This window comes from Punica granatum, chromosome 7 (genome assembly GCF_007655135.1).
Source record: "Punica granatum isolate Tunisia-2019 chromosome 7, ASM765513v2, whole genome shotgun sequence".
In the NCBI taxonomy this organism is placed as follows: domain Eukaryota; kingdom Viridiplantae; phylum Streptophyta; class Magnoliopsida; order Myrtales; family Lythraceae; genus Punica; species Punica granatum.
In genome coordinates, this window is record NC_045133.1 from 7243822 (window position 1) to 7265081 (window position 21260).

A 21260-nucleotide genomic window follows, 5' to 3' on the forward strand; every position below is an offset into this window, starting at 1 on the left:
ATGGTTAGAGATGAATCAAAGGACATTTGAAAACTTTGAGAAGTCGCTTTCTTCTATACTTCAGGCTTTTAGTTCAACTTGGTCCCAATGGGCTTTTGCTATTCATGGAATTTTCCCTTCATAGTCTGATCTTTGCTCTTAATCTTGTCTTTTCCATTTTCAGTTCTTTGTTTGATTCTCTGTTTTTTTTTTTTTTTGCTCATTTATGATCTTTGAAGGGCTTTGTATACCCATGTACTTGGTTCTTTCTCTCATAAATGAATCATTATTATCGATTAAAAAAAAAAAGGACAGTTGTGTGTCACTACATTTGGAGTCAAACCTTTCTCTTGCATTTCTCGGAATAGATAAACTGCTTCATCCATTCGTCTGACCTTTCCGGACGGGTTCATCAATATGTTATAAGTGACGGATAATGTTTGGATTCAGCCACAGAATATTCACTCAGCTGCAAAGTACAAAACATTTACTCTTGTGTACAAGAGTTTTTATGTTGTACTTAGGCAGTCGACTAAATATTCAGTGACTGGTTTCAAGAATTTTCCTGACACATTGGGAAGGCAGTTTCATTCAGCCATGAGATCAAATAGATTACGCGCATCATCCACAAAACCTTGGAGGCAATAGCCATCCATCAACGAGTTATACGTGATTCTGTCAGGCTCCGTACCACTTCGGATTATCATGGCAAAGATGCACTCTGCTTGAGAAATCTTCCCATCCTTACAGAATGCATCGACTAGAGTAGCACATGTTTGAACATTTGGCATTATATTCCTCCGGATCATCTCACCTAACAATACCTCGACCTCTTCCCAACATCCTGAGTTGCAAAGAGCATGAACCACGGAGGTATAAGTTACGACATCTGCCTCGATGCCCTCGATCATCATCTGTTGAAACCAAAAGTTGGCTTCTCTCCAAAGGTAAAGGTGGCATAAGCCTTGAATTAAGGAAGTGTAAGAAATTAAATCAGGTTCAACCCCTTTGTTGATCATCTTGCTAGTAGAGTCGAGGCCTCTTTCCACATTGTTGCATAGCACAGACCATAGGTCGTGGAGTTTTAGGTGAAGATATTAGGCCAAATGCACTTCTTTTCGTTTCAACAACTCGTCTTTCTTTCTTTGCACTACCAAATGTCCCCCCCTCCGTTGCTAGGCTGCGAAAAAAAAAAAAAAAAACGATAACCGAACCGTCTCAATAACCTTCCCATTCTGAACTTGAAAAAAAGAAAATCAAATTATTTGCTTTCGGGAAAATTTCGGTTCCTAAATTCTCAAATAATTCGGTTTCAGGACGTTATTCTCTAATTTCAGACACCGCTGTTAATCGAGATACGTGCAGTGGACGCACCATTTTCCGTTATTAATTCTAGTAGAAGGTCGTCTCTTGGACACATTTGATCAAATTGGAACATAACTCTAGTGAATGTTCTAGAATCACATATATTGTTCCTTCAACCAGATTTGCAGAGGTTGCAGAGCTTAGAAAAAATATGGTGGTCGGAGATAAAGGGAGCGGTGAAAACCAAAATGCTGTCGCCCGACACTCTCTATGGGGTTTACCTGATTTTGCAGTTTGCTGATCGGACTTACGGGTTAAACTGCCCCGCATCTGAGATTACACTCGTACAAGGCGACTTCAAATAGCTTGGGACAGTTCATCTTTGTTAGCTGCAAGGAACAACTCCAAGAACGTGCAAGTCATCAGAATTGAAAACCAAATGCTGCGATCAAGTCTATTGGGAGGAATGCCCTGTAAACGTGAAAATTGGTGGATAGAAATCGAAATCAAGGCATTTTACAGATGCCATGGAGGCAATGAGGACCGAGACGTGAAGATCTGCCTAAGAGAGATCAAGGGCCGGCACCTGAAAAGTGGGACTTGTGGTTGAAGAATTGGAAATCAGACCGAATTTTGCTCTGAGAAACTTGCATCACATCGTTCGATTGAACGTCTCGTCTCTGTCAACAATTGAGAAAGTACTGCATGCACATTCCTTGCATGTTGTGGCAACCGAGATTGTAACAGGTTCTTCCCTCCGGACAGTTTGTGTAAATGGACCTTTATCGATCTCTGGCACCTTAGCAGAAGGTTATTCCCTGTGAGCAAAGCATTCTGGAAGACAAGGCCTAGCATGTTTTTCATTTGCTTGCTGCCAGGTGTGGCTTCCGATACCGAACTCTGACTGCTCATAGTATTGCACAAATTTAAGTTAATCAGCTAATTATACAGTTCACTCGAAGGCAATGATTGAGAATGAGCAGATAATAACGTAACATATAGTGCATGAACGTGAACAAGAAGTTTTAAGAGACTGCTTTTCTTCTTAGGCCTCATACCTGATTCAGATATAAACACGTATAAACTACATACAACCCTTATATCAAATTGATTCAAACCCAGGAAATCAAAAATCGCTGGGTATAAGAGTGATTATCGATGTCGTTAAAATCCATATTGTGGTATGGATTCTTCTTCAATCAAAGCATCTCATGACTAGATTTTTCCAACTCTGCCCCCACTTTGAATCTTCAAAAGTTTCTTTCATCTCATGAGTAGATTTTTCCGACTCTGTAAATCTTCAGAAGTCGAAACTCGAGCCATCTCTAGCATACGCATATTGTTCAATGCTCAGTCTCATTAACAGTTCCCTAAACTGAACTGGTGAGATCAAGTATGTCACAGCTCCACATTGGTTACACTATCAGAGCATTTACATTTGGTACACTAAATATTTAGTACAAATGATCGTATGTATATGTATGTATATATAAAGAAAAAAGCAATGAATTAGAGCAAGAAAATTCATCAATTAGTGAGAAAATATGTAGTTTTTAAAGCTGTTCCAACTCTTGAAGCATGGCCTCTCCATACAAACTTCGATGTCTTCAAGCTGCTCTAATCTGGCCCTGACCTCAGGCTAAACTTCCAATCTCTTGCAACTGTTCTATAATTTCTATTTTTAGAAAAAGAAAATCATGCTTAATACTGTGTTGCAAGAGGAGACGCGCGTCGAATATTATAGAGCAGAAAAGAGAGAGAGACAGGGATATATAAGCCAACTGTAGATTATCAACTTCATGTCATTGTCCATATGTACCCGAAATTATTTACAATAGTTAGAGCTGTCAAGAAGCTATAAAATTTATTCTCACAAGTAAACTCTTATTGACATTAATTCTCTTATGGAGCACTAAAAGCAAACCAAATTCAGTTCATGTTCATGTTATCCTTCACAAAAGTAAAAGATAAATGGTGGTTAAAAAACTCAAATATAATGTGGCTAATCAGGTAGAAGGGTCTAAAGCAGACGCACCCAGTAGCACTTCTACCGTTGATGCATCTGCAGAGAAACCATTATCCAACATCTCCTGGTATAGTTCAACTGCCTTCAAATTTTTGTCGTGCTTAAGAAGTCCTCGGATCAAGATATTGTAAGTGCCAGCCCAGAGCATCCTTTGTCTTTCGTTTCTACAGTCAACTCACATGCTTTGCTTATTTGGTCAGCCCTACATAACCCATTCATTAGTGCGTTAAAAGTCACAACATTAGGTTGCTACTGTCGTTCTTGTAAACTAGAAAACAGTTGCTTGGCGGATTCAAGTCTCCCACTCTTGCACATGCCATCAATGAGAGTAGTGTAAATCACAATATGAGGACTCATCTTCGGTTCCTCCATTTGTCAAAGCAATGCAATTGTTTCCTTGAGTTGATGGCTCTTACACATCCCATTGAACAAGATCTCATACGTTTGAAGATCTGGACGATGACCAACTAAGTGCCTCTCAAGGAGAAACCATACAGCAGCCTGAATGTTCCCCATGTGACAGAACCCGCCAACAAGAGTACTATATGTCAATACACATTTGGAGTCAAACCTTTCTCTTGCATTTCTTGGAATAGATTCATCCACTCTTTTTACCTTTCCGTACCCATTGATCAATATGTTATAAGTGATCACATCAGCAGGACAGTCCCGTTCAGCCATGAGATCAAATAGATTACTTGCATCATCCACACGACCTTGGAGGCAATCGCCATCCATCAACGAGTTGTACGTGATTCTGTCAGGCTCCATACCAGTTGGGATCAGAGCGTCAAAGAGATGCTTTGCTTGAGAAATCTTCCCCTCCTTGCTGAATGCCTCCACCGGAAAAGTACATGTTTGACCATTTCGCATTACATTCTTCCGAGTCATCTCACCTAACAATACCTCGACCTTTCCCATTGTCCTGACTTGCAGACAGCATGAATCATGGAGGGTATAAGTTACGACATTTGGCTTGATGCCCTCTATCATCATCTGTTGAAACCAAAAGTTGGCTTCACGGTCAAGGTGGCATAAGCCGTGAATTAAGGAAGTCTAAGAAATTAAATCAGGTTCAACCCCTTTGTTGATCATTCTGATTAGTAGAGTCACGGCCTCTTTCCACCATGCTGCACAGCACAGACCATAGATCATGGAGTTGTATGTCTGCAAAAATTGACAGAGTTAGCCGAAAATTGACGGAATACCCACCATTGCAATAAAATGAAAACGTCTTGTACAAAATTGTTGACATTGTAAAATTTTTATACCAAAGTATTACATTTATAAAAAGTTTTGTACCAACCGTGTAATTTTCCTCATAGTTTCAACATACACTTGATTTTTGTTGCGTAAGAATAAGGGGAAAATTACTTGAATAATACAAAACCTTTTTAAGTTGTAACACGGACGGTACAAAATCTTTTTTTTTTAACTATTTGATATAAAACGTATCAAATTGTTTCAATCAAGTACAATCCGTTAATTTCCGTCGACGCCGTTAAGAATTTCTGACGTGGCACATGACGTGACAAGTCTTATGACATGTGGCTGGATGCCGTTAAGAATATTTGACGTGACACGTGACGTGCCAAATCTTATGACACGTAACTGAAAACTTTTAGCATGATGTAACAAATGGGTACAGAACCTTATTAAGATGTAATAAATTGATACAAAATTTTATTAAGATGTAACAAATGGATACAAAACTTTATTAAGATATAACGAAATGGTACAAAAAGTTTTGTATGATGTAACAAATTGATACAAATAGCAGAACAAATGACAACTACACCTAATTAAAATAATAAAATGGGAGATCCGTATTGAATGGTGCTGCGGGATATATGCATATCCAACGATGGGAAGACCTGTATTACGATAATATGGAGTCATAAATTTTCGCTCATGGTAATATGACTCCATATTATCGTAATACAGGTCTTCCCATCGTTGGATATGCATATATCCCGCAGCACCATTTAATACGGATCTCCCCTTTTATTATTTTAATTAGGTGTAGTTGTCCTTTGTTCTACTATTTGTATCAATTTGTTACATCATAAAAAACTTTTTGTACCATTTCGTTACACCTTAATAAAGTTTTGTACCAATTTGTTACATCTTAATAAGGTTCTGTACCCATTTGTTACATCATGCTAAAAGTTTTCAGTTATGTGTCATAAGACTTGCCACGTCACGTGCCACGTCAGATATTCTTAACTGCATCCAGCCACATGTCATAAGGCTTGTCACGTCACGTGTCACGTCAGAAATTCTTAACGGCGTCGACGAAAATTGACGAATTGTATTTGATTGAAACAATTTGATACGTTTTGTATCAAATAGTTATAAAAAAAAGATTTTGTACCGTCCGCGTTATAATTTAAAAAGTTTTGTATCATTTTAAGTAATTTTCCCTAAGAATAAGTGTTCTCGATTTTCAGCTCGGTATAGTCCCTCCTAAACCAGTCATAGAAAGTCATCTACGCTAGCTCAGTGTATTTCCAGACTAAGCTGCTAAGTTATTGTTGGTCGGACAATTTTTTTTTTCGTTACAAAGGATGTTCGTAGGACTACACTATTAAATTTCCATTGGGCTTATACGGGCTCGGGCCCATATCCACTTAAAAGCTCAAGCTGATAAGTGGTGGTAGATTTATCCCATTTTTACTCTTCAACACCCGCCCTCACGTGCAACGTGTGGTCTATTTCTGCCTACAACCTCACGTGCAACGTGTGGTCTATTTCTGCCTACACGTTGTCACGTGCCCTTAAACACCCGCCCTCAACAATTGATCTCGAGCCGGGCTTTTCTTCCGTGCTCGGGCAAGGGGGGACTAACACGAGGCGCACACTTTGGCTGCACTAGGACATATTGGGCCTGACGCGGTGTGGGTGCGCACACGCGCGTGAGCGCGCTACGTGTAACCTAGGCTCTGATACCATATTAAATTTCCATTGGACTTATACGGGCTCGGGCCCATATCCACTTAAAAGCTCAAGCTGATAAGTGGTGGTACCCAAGTCTCATATAAATCCATGGATATTCTTTTTCTTTTCCAATGTGGAATTTATCCCATTTTTACTCTTCAACATATACAATAAAGGTACGATAGCATTTTTAATCAACCGGATTTGTAAGCCTTGGAATTACACATTCCTTTTCATACTTGTGGAGGTTTCCATGTGCCTTCTGCGGCTTTGGTCGTTACATTAATGCAGATGCATGTGCACTGCGAAATAATAGACAATTCAAATTTCATGATGATGACCTAACAATGGCGCCACAGTTCTTTGCTGACAAACTATTGATTTCTTTGTACTTTGTAAATGCGGTCCAGGAAAGGAAGATATCCATATAATGTAATGACATGGTTCGCCCGATAATGATTGCTAATAACGAGGGGGGACGGGTACAGTGGGATCGGATGAATCAGAGCCAGGACTTCGTTTTGGTCATTTGATGCCATATATGTTGGTCAACCGTAACTTTTTTGTTTTTTTTTACTAAATAAAAAGTTAAGTCGGATTATTAGTTGATTGTGATTACCTAATTAAGAGAATCTAACCGCCCCGAAATGTTCCTTTTGCTATAACTCGTTGAGATTTAGCTTAACTTGATTATCGCAATACCACCAATACATTAATGAATTAAGTTCAAGGTCTATGGGATCAAACATTATGGGTCGACCATTGCCAGTTCATAATATACCCACATAATGGCGAGTTCTACATTCTCAGTGAGATTCAAATTTGTGATGTTAAACACTTGAAACTTAACTATTAGATCACCGTGATTGGCCATAGAAAATTTGAAAAGGACTGGATGATATCATGTTACATCGATCTGAACTTTTGAAAAATGATGAATTAGACAGAAGACTACGATTTGAATAAAGAACAGCACGGGAAGATTCTAGGCGGGTCTCCCGACAGCAACTTGTCGTCCCAAATGGTGACGATGTGTCCAAGAAAAGTCTAGGATTAAACTATTCTCTAATTTAAATATTTTAAAGGTATTATTATTATTATTATTATTATTATTATTATTATTATTTATTCTTATTATTATAGTAATTTATCTGACTTCTTTAGAAGACCGTTTCTAAGTTCCTTTCACTTATCATAATTAAATCTTTTTTTTAAGCTAGATCTAACTATGGCACAAAACGTTAACTTGAGGGTCGGAAGAAGGGACCGATCATCTAAGACGATTAACGGTGCGTTTGGTTTCGGAATTAAAGTAATTTTGATTTTGATTGTGAAAAATGACAAATGAGATATGATTATAAATTTCACTTTGGAAACGTGTATTTTTGTTGTGTAGTGTGTTGAGTTAAAGTTAAAATTAAAATTTTTGACTTGAAAAATGTGTATTTTTGTTGTGTAGTGTGTTGAGTTAAAATTAAAAATAAAATTTTTGTAATTTTAATTCTGAAACCAAACATAATGTAATACTGTCCAATTCATTACCCCTAGTATTTGACAATCTTTTGTTTTTGGAGGAGAATATTTATTTTTAATCACTATCACCCGTAACACTAATAATGCCATAATAACATTTATAATTTTCCTAAATGATACTTACTATATTTTCATTCAGTCATATTCACCGAGTATTTTTAATGAAATTTTATAATTTAGTTAAAATTCGATTTGCCAATTGCATTACGTTTCGTGACAAAACACTCATCGTCTTTCGATACCACGACGTCCATAATTTCAAGGATTATCTTCGATAGATTTACGGCCTTCCCTTCCATGCTCGAAAACTTATAAGAAATAATAACAAGAAAAGCAAAGAAAAAAAATCTGTCCCATTTGTTATGTTCTTATCTTTGACTTTGCTTGGGCCGAGACAGGTACGGTACGGCATCTCACGTGAGCGTGGGCCCCACGCTCCTCCTCGCCGTACAGAGCAAGTATCATGCCCCGCTCCACCTTCCACACGCCATGAGAGCGACTCCCCCATCGTCCGATCCCCAGACACGAACAATCTAACGGTCTATAATGAGTCGCCTGGCGGCACTCCGGGTCCGCCCAACCGAGAGCCGGCACACGGCGTGCCGCGTGGCATATTTTACCGGTTTTGTTAGTGGCGTGGTGTTCGCGACCGCAGACAATAGCAGCCAATGATCTCTCTCTTTCTTCTTCCGGCGGATCCGTACCATGAAGATGATACTGTATAGCCGGTCCGGTCTCTCATCGGGTCCATCCGACGCCAAGCTCCGGCCTATCCTGCTCTTCCTCTTTGTCCCGACCTGAAATCGGACTCCCATTGGTTGGAAAATCTCGCTGGATTCCGCGACATCGGAGCCTTCTCCTGGCCATGTCGATTGTCGAAGCGTTGACGGCGGACCTGCTTGCCCGAGTCTACCGGCTGCTCTCTTCCGAGTCCGACCGGAAAGCGTGGCGGTTCGTCTGCAAGGAGTTCCACCGAGTCGACTCCGTTTCTCGGTCCAGCCTCCGGGTACTCCGCATCGAGTTCCTCCAACGTCTTCTGCGGAACTACGCCTGCATTGAGTCGCTGGACCTCTCCGTCTGCCCGCGGATCGATGACGGGACTGTCTCGATCCTCCTCAGCGGAGCCTCGGACCTGCTCACTCCTGGCCTAGCGAGGCTTTTCCGGCCGGGTTTCGACTCGGTAAGCTGGACTGGGGGTCTGAGGAAGCTCGTTCTTTGTCGGGCAACGGGTCTGAGGTACTCGGGACTGGAGCAGCTAGTCAGGGCCTGCCCAATGCTAGAGAGCCTCGACGTCTCCTACTGCCGGGGGTTCGGGGACAGAGAAGCGGCTGCAATCTCGGGGGCGGCGGGGTTACGGGAACTGAAGATGGACAAGTGCTTGGGGGTGACTGATGTCGGGCTAGCGAAGATAGCGGTTGGGTGCTCAAGACTGGAGAAGCTGAGCTTGAAGTGGTGCATGGAGATTGGGGATTTGGGGGTTGATCTTCTCTGCAAGAAGTGTTTGGGTCTGAAGTTTCTTGACATATCTTACCTTCAGGTAAATGACTGATTATGCCTCTTTTGATCATCATATAGAAGATAGGATCATTCATTTTAGTGATTGGATCATTTTAATTTGAGGGATGGAAACGGTACAATTTGGAGAGTTAGTTGACTTAAAGCTTTGATTAAACATTTGCCTGAAGCTGAAACCATTGCAGGTTCGGTAGGCATTTTTCATGAAGTTGGTGATTGAGAATGAGTTTGGATAAGTGATGGAACCAGGAATGGGCGAAATGTTGTGCTAATCGCTCAAAAAGTTAGATTGATTTTAGCGGGATATGAAAACTCCAAAAAGTTAAAGACGATCATAGTGTGTCCCGGTTTTCTCATTATTATCGCTCCCTCAGTCATCCCCGTTTAAGGCTCAGGGAATGAGGAGAAATGTTTTGAATAAATTGCCAATAAGTTATGTTTTTATGTGATCTGATATGGACATAAATTTATGGTCATGTTGCTGTGTAAAGATTAGCATTTGCAGTAGCTGTGCCAAGAGTGACATTTCTGTCTGGTTTAGCATTTCCTTTCTTTATGTGTCAAATTGCTGAGAATTGCTGCATTGATTGCTTGAAGGTCACGAATGATTCCCTCCACTCGACTGCTCCATTGGTCAACCTGGAGGTTTTAGCAATGGCGGGATGTCCTTTTATAGACGACGTGGGGTTGCAATTTCTTGAACATGGATGCCCTTCTCTAAGAGTAATTGCCATTCCATGAAGGCCATCTGATCTCTGAGCAACTCATTTATAATAATATATTAAGACTTGAGATTCTCAATTCGTGCAGGTGGTTGATGTATCTAGGTGTGACAGCATCAGTTCATCTGGCTTAATCTCTGTAATCAGAGGGCATGACTGTCTTGAACAGCTAAATGCGAGCTTTTCTCTCGTGGTTAGTGAGTTTTCGACAGTACAAGAAAGTATCTGATTTCATGGATGTGATCTATGTTTCAGATTAATCTGATGATCTTCTAATACAGGAGTTCACACCGAGTCTTTTAGGCTGTTTGAAGGACTTGAAGAATCTGAACACTATCCGAGTGGATGGGGCTCGAGTTTCAGAGTCTAGCCTCCAGTCTTTCTGCACAAATTGCAAGAATCTGTCTGAGATAGGATTGAGCAAGTGTGTAGGGCTGACAAATATTGGGATAATGCAGCTAGTATGTGGATGTTCCAACTTGCGGTTCCTTGATCTTACCTGCTGTCATTCCATAACAGATGTGGCGGTTTATGCTGTATTGGAGTCTTGTCGGAAGCTGACATGTTTGAAGCTAGAGTCCTGCATTATGATCACAGAGAAGGGTCTTTATTACCTTGGATCATTTTGCACGCTGCTTCAAGAAATCGATCTTACTGATTGTTCCGGCATAAATGACACCGGTATGTTGATCAAAACAGATTACAACTTAAAGGGTCTTCATTACTGATTGTTCCGGGATAAGTGAAGTCCCACATGAGTTGTAGAAATGGACAACAAAGTTTTCTTAGGAGAGCCCTGTCAGCTAAATAGACATATTTTTGCAATTTTCTGTTTCTAAATAAAAGTTTATAAAAACTTGAGAACTAATTTAATAGTTCTCCAATTTTCTAGGTTCCAATTTCCTGTCGATGGAGATTGCATTTTAGATAAGTTTCATACCCTAAATAATGTGCCAAAGAAGTTGTCGTATTAGTAAATCTGCTAAAAAATGCGTTTTCAGTGTAGAAGATCATCTGAGATTCAGCATGTAGAAAATCTCTAACCTAAACTCATAACAGAGTAGATGCAGCATTTACTTTGTCATACGCCTGGATGTTGTTGGCCTTGTTGCCAATACGGAAGAAATTTCCTGCAAAACGTTCCACTTCTAGAGTAAAAAAAATTCCTAATTTTGCTTCAATTTTTCTTAATTTTGGTCTCAGACAGTTCAGTATCCTGTTTATTGTTTTATTGTCTCATTGTATAGGGTTTGCGTTAATGAGGATTTCTCTTCTGCAGGACTTGAATATTTGTCACGATGTTCAAAACTCAGATCCTTGAAGCTAGGATTATGCACAAATATTTCGGACAAAGGACTGTGCCACATTGCTGACAACTGCAAAGATATTCACGAACTCGATCTATACAAATGTGATGGTATTGGGGATGAGGGATTGGCTGCACTTTCTGGCAGTTGCAAGAGGTTGAAGATACTCAACTTGTCATACTGTACTAAAATTACGGATAAAGGGGTGGAGCATATGGGCCAATTAGAAGAACTATCTGACCTAGAGATGCGTGGGTTAGTGCAAGTTACAAGTGTTGGGTTAACAGCACTTGCCGCTGGTTGTTGGAGACTGGCAGACCTCGACGTAAAGCACTGCGAGAATGTCGACGATTCGGGATTCTGGGCACTTGCCTACTACTCACGAAACTTGCGACAGGTATGATAATAACAGCTCTGCTCCTTGATAGGCTTAATTAGTCCCTGAACCTGAGTGATCAGAGTTGCAGTGGTTGCTTCTCAGTTCACAAGAGTAAATATCTCAATCTTATGTCGTCATTCTTGTGTTGGCATAGATATGCAAAATGCTATAGTATAGAGGTTGTAATTATCTTTCAAATGATCGTTCTTTTATTCAAATAAAATTTCATTACAAAAATAATTAATCTATTAGGAGATATATGCAATAAACTTTAGGGAAAGAGAAACTATTCTAAAGCAAGGACCGGCTTGTGCAACTGGTTCATAGTGAATCTGCTTTTCTGATAACAAGTATAATTGGGGTCCTACATTTCCGGTGCCAGTCTGACACGGTTTGGTTTGATCAGAGATTATATGTCAATGCCACTTTGTTCTCGTCGATAAAGTTATGAAGTGGCTTTTGCCATTGTTAGTGTTTAATTTTAGGTTTGTATCATGAAGTTATGGAGTAACTAGGAATTTGAAATTCGATAATGGACCTTAGTGTAAGAGTGCTTAAAGAGTTGGAAGACTTGGATTTGGAAGAGCCTAAGCTTCGTGCCATACGAATTTGCTTATGACCAGCATGATTTGGTGAATTTTCTTCTTAAAACTCTGCTGCTTGTGACAGATAAACATAAGCCACTGCAATGTGTCTGACATGGGGCTATGCATGGTGATGGGAAACTTGACCCGCCTTCAGGATGCAAAGTTGGTGCATCTCAACAAAGTCACTGCTCAAGGCTTTGAGCTCGCGCTTAGGGCCTGCTGTGTGCGGATCAAGAAGGTTAAGCTGCTCAGTTCATTCCGGTTCAGGCTCTCCCGAGAAATAATCGAGACTCTGCACGCGAGGGGTTGCAGGATTAGGTGGGATTAGGGGGCAAAAAATGTTACCAATAGCCGAAATCCCGAGGTTGTTGTCGGTGTGATGAATTATGAGGTTTGATATCGTGTTGTTAGATCTTTTTGAGTCTTCTAACACTCTTAATTGGTGGATTCTGTATATACGTGACCTGCGAAGCTGCTCAACAATGGAACACGAGATATCGAAGTTTTGATGGTCCCACACAACAGGAATATGGAGCTCGTCGATGTCTTGTGGGTCCTGGAAGGCTAGGGAATATGAGGCATAGCTTGAGTAGTGCACCAATGCGGAAAGCCGCCACCAAGATAAATGAACAGAGCAAGGAATAAAATAGACTTTTCGAAGGTTTCCTTTCAAAATCAAAGCATGACTTGTTTACCGGAAAAAGCATCAATAAAAGTAAATTCTATGACTCAAATGTTTATCCTTTCTTCGAAAGCAAACGATCCTGGCAGTTATAAACCTCTGCCTCTCCTTTTAACCGACCTCGAAGCGTATTCTCTCATTCTTCCCTTCATCGAAAATGGCCCCGATGAACTACTTCCTCCTGTTTCTTGTCCTTCTGCCTTCGATCAATCCTATGAACACTGAAACCCCACCAAACAAAGAGACCCCCGACTTGCAGCTTCTCCTTTCTCAGGCTTGCAATGGCGTGGAAGACCAGGATTCGTGCTTCTCAAACATGCACCGAGAGCTCGAGAACATTGGCACTCGCAACCCGGCCTCGGTCCTCAATGCCGCCCTGGCAACCACCCTTGACAAGACAAAACAGGCCATTAATATGATCACGAGGTTCACGGCTTTGTCTGTCAACTACCGTGAGCAGGTGGCAATCGATGACTGCAAGGAGCTCCTGGACTTCTCTGTGTCCGAGCTTGCCTGGTCCCTGGGCGAGATGAAAAGGATCCGGGCAGGTGACGAGAATGTCCACTATGAAGGCAACCTGAAGGCCTGGTTAAGCGCGGCTCTGAGCAACCAGGATACGTGCATCGAGGGCTTTGAGGGCACTGACGGGCGAGTGGAGAATTTTATTCGGGGTAGCTTGAAGCAGGTTACGCAGCTCATCAGCAACGTACTGGCTTTGTACACTCAGCTGCATAGCCTGCCCTTCAAGCCACCCCGAAATAGCACTGCGAACAAAGAGAACACGTATTTCCCTGGCTGGATGACCGAGGGGGATCAAGGATTGGTGAATTCTAGCCCTACTGGTATGCATGTAGATGCGGTCGTGGCACTTGACGGGAGCGGGCACTACCGGACGATCGCTGAAGCCATCAACGAGGCTCCTAGTTATAGCAACAGGAGGTATGTAATATATGTGAAGAAGGGGATTTATAAAGAGAACATCGATCTGAAGAGGAAGAAAACGAACATAATGTTCGTCGGAGATGGAATCGGGGCCACTGTGGTGACTGGTAACCGAAATTTCATGCAGGGTTGGACTACCTTTCGAACTGCTACTGTTGGTGAGTTCTTAAACTTCCCTTGGTTCGATATCTTGAGATCCTTGTTTCTCTGTTAACTCTGTGTAGATTACCGTTTTACTGTGATTAATGTCCGCAGCTGTCTCTGGAAAAGGGTTCATAGCACGAGACATGACCTTCCGTAACACAGCCGGCCCAGTGAACCACCAGGCTGTGGCGCTGAGGGTCGACTCAGACCAGTCAGCGTTCTACAGGTGCAGCATGGAAAGCCACCAGGACACATTATATGCCCACTCCTTGCGTCAGTTTTACAGAGAATGCGATATTTATGGCACGATCGACTTCATCTTCGGCAATGGTGCTGCTGTCCTCCAGAGCTGCAAGCTCTACACCCGAGTGCCCCTGCCTTTGCAGAAGGTCACCATCACGGCGCAGGGCCGGAAGAGCCCGGACCAGAGCACAGGATTCACAATCCAGGACAGCTATGTCTTGGCCACAGAGCCCACTTACCTCGGCCGACCGTGGAAGCAATATTCTAGGACTGTCTTCATTAACACTTACCTGAGCAGCCAAGTTCAACCCAGGGGCTGGCTTGAGTGGTTTGGGGACTTTGCATTGAACACGTTGTGGTACGGAGAGTACAGGAACTATGGCCCCGGTGCTTCGCTCTCTGGTCGGGTCACCTGGCCTGGTTATCACATAATTCGGGATGCTTCCACCGCTGAGTACTTCACTGCTGGGCGGTTCATCGACGGGAGAGCCTGGCTGCCTTCCACAGGGGTCAAGTTCAAGGCTGACCTCGGCAATTAGATAATACGCTATATATGAATTTGTTTACGTTGTTATTGCATATCTGCCCTAATTTCGCTAGGCTTGATTAGATTATAGATTGGATGTACAAAATAGTTGTTGTACCAATAACCCGAGATCAGTTCATTGATCAAAACGTACTTTGAAATTCATGTGATCTCGACAGGGGTGTAAGCAAATTAGTCTTGCTTCGTAGCTATTCAGTATCGGCCTTGATAAGTACTGTAGAAGAGTTTACCACACCTGGTATGATAAGCAAATCATGTCCCCATGGCTCATGAGCTAAAGTAAAGATCAAATATTCTTCTAAATAAAAACATTTATAGCAAATTCAATCAAATGAAGTCTTGCGATCAAGCTTGAAACTCGAACATTGATCCGACTTTAAGCTTGCCAATATTCTAACTTGCAGAATATTTGGATATATCCAACCATGCTGGAAACTGACCGAATCGGACTGACTTCGGAACTTCAGACCATGAGACTCCTGCTCTGAATTCGAAACTTGAGCATGTGGCTCTCACTCTCTCCTGCGCGCGCTTAAATTTGAATTCCTATTGAATGTATTGTTGGAAGCCATTGATCCCCATTAATCTTTCCTTATTGTTTTGGCATAATGAAATTTCATATGGAGGTAGCATAAGAATTATAAATTCTTCTAGCAGCTACATAGCTGCTGCTTGAGTGTGCATTCATTTGAGGAATTCATGAACAGATCAGAGGAAATCCTCATTGAGTGTGAAGTGTAATCCCATGAGAGAAATAATAAGAGGGTTCTTGTACTGCAATTAGTGACAAGTCCTCGCTCCATTTTGTCATAAGAATCCATCACCGAAGTCGAAGTGCTCGTGTCTATATGTAAGAAGTTCTGCATTGTGCATCTTGGGGACCGAACAAAAGGCTTCAAAGAGGTACATTCAGAAATCTTACCAGGTCGCCCCTACCGTGAGTGCAACAAGGGTCATGTTTTTCTCGGTACGACTTGACTAGATTCGACGACCCTCCTCTTTCAGGCTTACAAGTTTTTTCTCATGCCCCTTCTGCCACAAAGGAAGCGCCAACAAGATTCCAATAAATGAGGTATAAAATGCGTATTAGACATGCGGATGATGTGGTGTTATAATTTATAAGTTCTTCCCAACCCGATATATGTCACTGCGAGGTAAGATCGTTCTAGAATTTTCTTGATACGGGACATCACTGGTCCTCTTAGAATATGTTGACACTAACATATGAAAATGGCTTTGCCCACAAATCATCAACTAAGAGCAAGTCAGCATTACTGTGATTGGAAATTGTCTTAAAATAGACTGTGACAGGAAACCAATGGACCCAAATGATCATCCTTAGTTCTTGCCATTGTTGTCCTATTTTTCAGGAAATCCTCATTCCCTGTCTCCTCAATTCCAGCAAATTCCTCTCAGCCTCAGATTATGTAACAAACTCCCCCCTTAATGCCAAGTATAAATATGTCCATTCCATGGCCATCATCTCAGCAGTCACTGTCCATAGGACAAATAAGCATCCCAAGGGAGGGTCATTTGCTCCCCCTTCATCAGCTTTTCTTTTTCTTTCAATTTTTAGGAAAACAAATTTTTTTTTTTTTACATAAAAAATAGAAAACAAATTATAAAAAAGAGGGTTCTTGAGAGGCTGATTCAAGATGTCTTATGGGAGTGATTCAAATAAGAAGAAGAGACTTGCCATTGTGGTGGTCTCCTCCTTCATTCTGGTGGTTATTGGAGTTGCTGTGACAGTTGGTGTTACAAGGCATCAGGATGACCAGGACAATTCCGGCGGCGGGGACTCTCACCCGACCACCTCAAACAAGGCCGTCCAGGCGATGTGCCAGCCCACCGACTACAAGGAAGCCTGCATCGAGTCCCTTTCTGGGGCCGGCGACATTACTGACCCCAAGCAGTTGATCAAGGCCGGCTTCGAGTTCACCAAGAAGAAGCTCGACCAGATCGCAGAGAACTCCAAAACTCTCAAGGAGGCCGAGAAGGACCCCATGGCCAAGCAGGCCCTTGATATCTGCAGGGACCAGATGGAACTCGCCATGGACCATCTCGAGGAGTCCTTCAACAGGATCGGGGCCCTGGACATCACCAAGACCGACGATGTGCTCGATGACCTCGAGACGTGGCTCAGCTCCGTTCTCACCTACCAGGGTACCTGCCTGGATGAGTTCGAGAATGTGACCAGCCCCGCGGCTCCCAAGATCAGAGAGGCTCTCAACGGCACCATTAAGTTCTCGAGCAACGCCCTCGTCATGGTCAAGGAGTTGTCCTCCATCTTCAAGAACCTCAACATCCCCGGCTTCAAGAACCGCCGCCTTCTCCAGGAGGAAGTGTTGGGACACGGCGAGTTCCCGACCTGGATGGACCCGGTCAGGCGCAGGCTCCTCGCTGACGAAACCAAGCCCATCCTTGTCATTGCCCAGGATGGGAGTGGGGACGTCAGGAGCTTTACGGAAGCTATCCCGCGTCTACCCCTCAAGTCCATGATCCCAATTGTGGTCCATGTCAAAGCAGGAATTTACAGGGAGACCGTAAAAATCCCCAAGAATGTCTGGAACATAACATGGATTGGTGACGGGGCCGACAAGACCAGGATCACATTCAACAAGAACTTTGCCGATGGAGTTAAGACCATGTACACTGCAACATTCAGTAAGTCGATTTTTCCATATGTTTATTGCATCATAAGGGGGCCGAAAGATAGAATGAGAGTTATTTTATTGTTTATCGTTTGCAGCCCTTATCGGAGCCGGACACACCTTCAAGAACATCGGATTCGAGAACTCCGCTGGTGCCATCAAGCACCAGGCAGTGGCCTTGGTCGTTGACGGTGACAGGAGTGCTTTCTTTAACTGCCGATTCGATGGGTACCAGGACACTCTGTACGCCCACTCGAACAGGCAGTTCTACCGTGACTGCATCATCACCGGCACCATCGACTTCATCTTCGGTGACTCGAGGACGCTCTTCCAGAACTGCCTCATCCAAATCCGCAGGCCACTCGACAATCAGCAGAACATCGTGGTTGCCTCTGGCAGGTACGAAAGCCACACGGTCACAGCCATGGTCCTCCAGAACTGCACCATCTGCCCAGACCCGACCTTGATGCCCGTCAAGGCACAATTCAGGTCCTACCTGGGCAGGCCCTGGAAGCGGTTTGCCAAGACCATCTACTTGCAGAACTACATCGACGATGTCATCCACCCCGATGGCTGGCTGCCATGGCTCGGCACCTTTGCTCTTGACACCTGCTACTACTCAGAGTTCAACAACCGTGGACCTGGCTCCGAGACTTTCCGCCGTGTCAGGTGGCCTGGCATCAAGACCCTGTCTCCTGCCCAGGCTCTCGAATACACCGGCCAGACGCTCTTGAGTGACGACAGCTGGATTGCCGCGACCGGAATCCCTTACACCCGGGGCATGATGTGATCTGCTTCACCCCATTTGATCATTTGAAAGATATTATGTACTGGGGGAAAAACAAAAAAAACAAAAGAACAAGAAAATGTAACGTATGTCAGTGCATGATGCCGAATTAACACCTTCCTGTTGTTGGCATTTCAACAGATACATATATACAAATATACAATTAATCACCAGTTATATCGATCCCGCCTCTGAAATCGACTGAATCTCCTTCTACGCATATCATCGATAGCATATTTCATTGACGTTGAATGAACTTTCAAATACAAGCCAAGTTTCCATCATCAAACGTGTTCGATTCAGTAGAAACGGAACATCGATAACAACCATTCTGTTTTGTTAGCCCTGACAGTCTTCCGCTTTTCTCAGGTGTCCGTTTCCAAAATAAATATGCAGAATACCTCATACAGGGTTACTGCATTTTGCCTTTCCTAGAGTTGAAGAATGAGTTCAAAATCGAACTTCATTTTACTTTATTTGTACAGGCAGTTTGTGCGCACCTCGACTAATCCTTCTCCACAACGAGTTAAATACGGGCCATCCACAGTCGTTTTAGGGGTATTCACACAGGAATAATTCTGTGCATTATCATATCAAGGGGTTTGGACCTTGGTGTCCCCAATATCATCAGGGATGCATTAAATGCAATTTCAAATATGCACGTGAGTATCTCCATGAGTCGTGACGCAGGACACTCCTTGGGACTGCATCATGTACAATTTCCAACCACGGACCCTATTATAGTGAAGACCGATGAGTTCCTTTGTTCAAATCTTATTAATGAAATTTCCCTTGTGCAGCTCTTTCCGCATATTCGAATCTTCTATCAGGTCATGAGTCTTCTATGTGATTTATGAGGAAAAAAAATGCCCAGAGCCTTTTCAATGGAGAAAATCGGGAGAATTTTCCCGTTTATAATCGACTCGACTCGAATTGAATTAGCCGAAGGCTTCCAGATACCATACTATACATCCAAAAAAAAGAAAAAAAAGGCAGGGTAAAGGGCAATATGGTCATTATGGCTCCACCCCCTTGAGGTTTGCCCTCCTATTTTGTATTTATAGGCTGAACTTCGGTTAGGGTTTAAACATCATCCTCCCCCTTACCCTTCCTCTCTGGGGGTTCAGCTCCATTCCTCTGGCTCTCAGCCGCCTCCATCAGCAGATCTTCTCTCTTGTCAGTTCGATTCGATGAATCCCCAGCCTCATTGCGCTGCCATGGCCTCATCCCTTTCTCTTTCGATTGTCCGATACAGCGATTCTCCACCCGACAAAGTTCGATCCTATGACATCTGATCAGTCACGAGTCTCCGAATGGAGTCAAATGTTGTTACTTTCTCGTAAGGGCAAGATAACGCACATAGTTCTTCCTGGGAATCTGCTAATTGCAAAAATGGTTCCGAGGATTTTATCTGTGCGAAGATCGAATCGATCACTCGCATCCTTTCTGCTTGAGCCTTCTCCCGCCATTCCATGGAGATGCTGCTCCAATGTTATTGGATGACATGACATTAATAATCTCTCTCTTTCGAGCAGTTCTTGCAAATGGCTTTGAGGAAATGGAATTTCGAATCAGTATCCGATCCATACGTTTGAAATCTGATAACTGCTTTCCACAAAGTACGATCTTAAATGAATATGTTAAATCTAACCGAGAAAAGAAAATTTACGATCATTCGATAAAGTTCAAAATATAACCAAAATTAAAAGTTATTAAGAATGAAAGAACACTGACTCCCCGCCAATTGATTGGGTCTTCAAGCTCGAACAAGCAGCGGCGGGTCGAAATTGAGGTGGCTCGTTTTTTAGCACCTCGACCTACCCAAGCAAGTCGCTAAGTCTGAGGTTGATAATGACCAAATGGGTGTTCGAGGTGGCTGAGTTTGGCCGGTCTCAACTTCGCTGGGCTTGGTCGTTCGACGAGGATGGTGGTCGGAGAGGCCAAAGTGGGCTAGCTCCCTCTTCCCAACCACCTCTACTCTAACTCAACTTGGTCCAGGCCTCGTATGATGTAGTATCAACGACCTGGTCATGGCCCATCCAATGACCGGGATTGAGCCACGTTGATGGCTAGAAGCTCTAACCATTCCGAACCACCTTGACCTATCACTACGTCCCCAGCCTAGTTTCACGTCTTGGTCGAAGCTAGAAATGGCCGGGACCTCGTGCATATGAGAAGGGCAAACATAGACAAACGATCTATGATCATCTTAAAACTTTGAGAACAATTTGAATTGGAGTTATTCTCCCAAGATCGCTCTCTTTATGAACGGGCCCGGCCTTTTCCTTGATCAATGGGCAGGGCCTTCAATTTTGGGATGAAATGATATGCATGATAGTATCATCGTTATAACATGGAGAAAAGTGTGTGCCCAAAAATTACGAGGACTACATAATGCATACAGTGCTGCACAATGAATTATAAATTATTCTTAAATATATTATAATTAATGCCATAAATGAAAAATAATAGGGCCGACTTATTGATGTTTTTGTTTGTTGGGAAACGACGGATATATATGTTTTTCAGATGTCATCTTCTCATTAATGTCTTGCTTTCTTTCCCAGAATTATCAAATGTTCCCCGATTACGTCGAAGGAGGTCTTCTGTCTAGAGTGCGTCGGCACCATCTTTTGAATCCAAAGCGATTCAGCAAGTCATTCATTATTTTAATCGAATGAAAGATTTAAATAAATATGCATAACTTATATTTCTTACCTAGAAATCATTTTAACAATTCAATTGATCGTCTCGACGTGGGCATATCTTTCTTGTTAACCTCTTCCTAACGGTTGCTTCTTGATGATAATACAAATTATTAGTTTAGTAATTGATGATAGGATACGATGCCGGACCTTATATGCAACTGCGTAATACATGCTTATGAGAGCTTTCATTGGGAAGGGGTAAGATCGGATACGTTAACCTGCCCTGTCGTATAAAAATTTATCCTTAGAAACTGTCGGCTTACGAT

At 42.5% G+C, this 21260-nt stretch overlaps 4 protein-coding genes across 4 annotated transcripts; 3 read left to right on the plus strand and 1 right to left on the minus strand.

The window, feature by feature from the left end:
- Positions 1 to 566: 566 nt before the first annotated feature.
- Positions 567 to 4231, minus strand: LOC116214356 (putative pentatricopeptide repeat-containing protein At1g12700, mitochondrial). Its single transcript, XM_031549776.1, has 4 exons — positions 3753 to 4231; positions 2065 to 2188; positions 1871 to 1964; positions 567 to 943 (listed from the first exon to the last, which is right to left on the minus strand). The coding sequence occupies exons 1-4, from the start codon at positions 4229 to 4231 to the stop codon at positions 567 to 569; spliced, it is 1074 nt and encodes a 357-aa protein (XP_031405636.1).
- Positions 4232 to 8410: 4179 nt separating this feature from the next.
- LOC116214146 (F-box/LRR-repeat protein 3) lies at positions 8411 to 12807 on the plus strand. Its single transcript, XM_031549469.1, has 6 exons — positions 8411 to 9317; positions 9893 to 10018; positions 10106 to 10210; positions 10299 to 10698; positions 11297 to 11721; positions 12373 to 12807. Exons 1-6 carry the CDS (start codon positions 8646 to 8648, stop codon positions 12616 to 12618), a joined length of 1974 nt encoding a protein of 657 aa, XP_031405329.1. The 5' UTR covers positions 8411 to 8645; the 3' UTR covers positions 12619 to 12807.
- Positions 12808 to 13068: 261 nt separating this feature from the next.
- LOC116214147 (putative pectinesterase/pectinesterase inhibitor 22) lies at positions 13069 to 15067 on the plus strand. The gene is made up of 2 exons (XM_031549470.1): positions 13069 to 14072; positions 14170 to 15067. The coding sequence occupies exons 1-2, from the start codon at positions 13130 to 13132 to the stop codon at positions 14838 to 14840; spliced, it is 1614 nt and encodes a 537-aa protein (XP_031405330.1). The 5' UTR covers positions 13069 to 13129; the 3' UTR covers positions 14841 to 15067.
- Positions 15068 to 16344: 1277 nt separating this feature from the next.
- LOC116213192 (putative pectinesterase/pectinesterase inhibitor 28) lies at positions 16345 to 18459 on the plus strand. Its single transcript, XM_031548041.1, has 2 exons — positions 16345 to 17512; positions 17598 to 18459. The coding sequence occupies exons 1-2, from the start codon at positions 16504 to 16506 to the stop codon at positions 18287 to 18289; spliced, it is 1701 nt and encodes a 566-aa protein (XP_031403901.1). The 5' UTR covers positions 16345 to 16503; the 3' UTR covers positions 18290 to 18459.
- The last annotated feature ends 2801 nt before the right edge of the window (positions 18460 to 21260 follow it).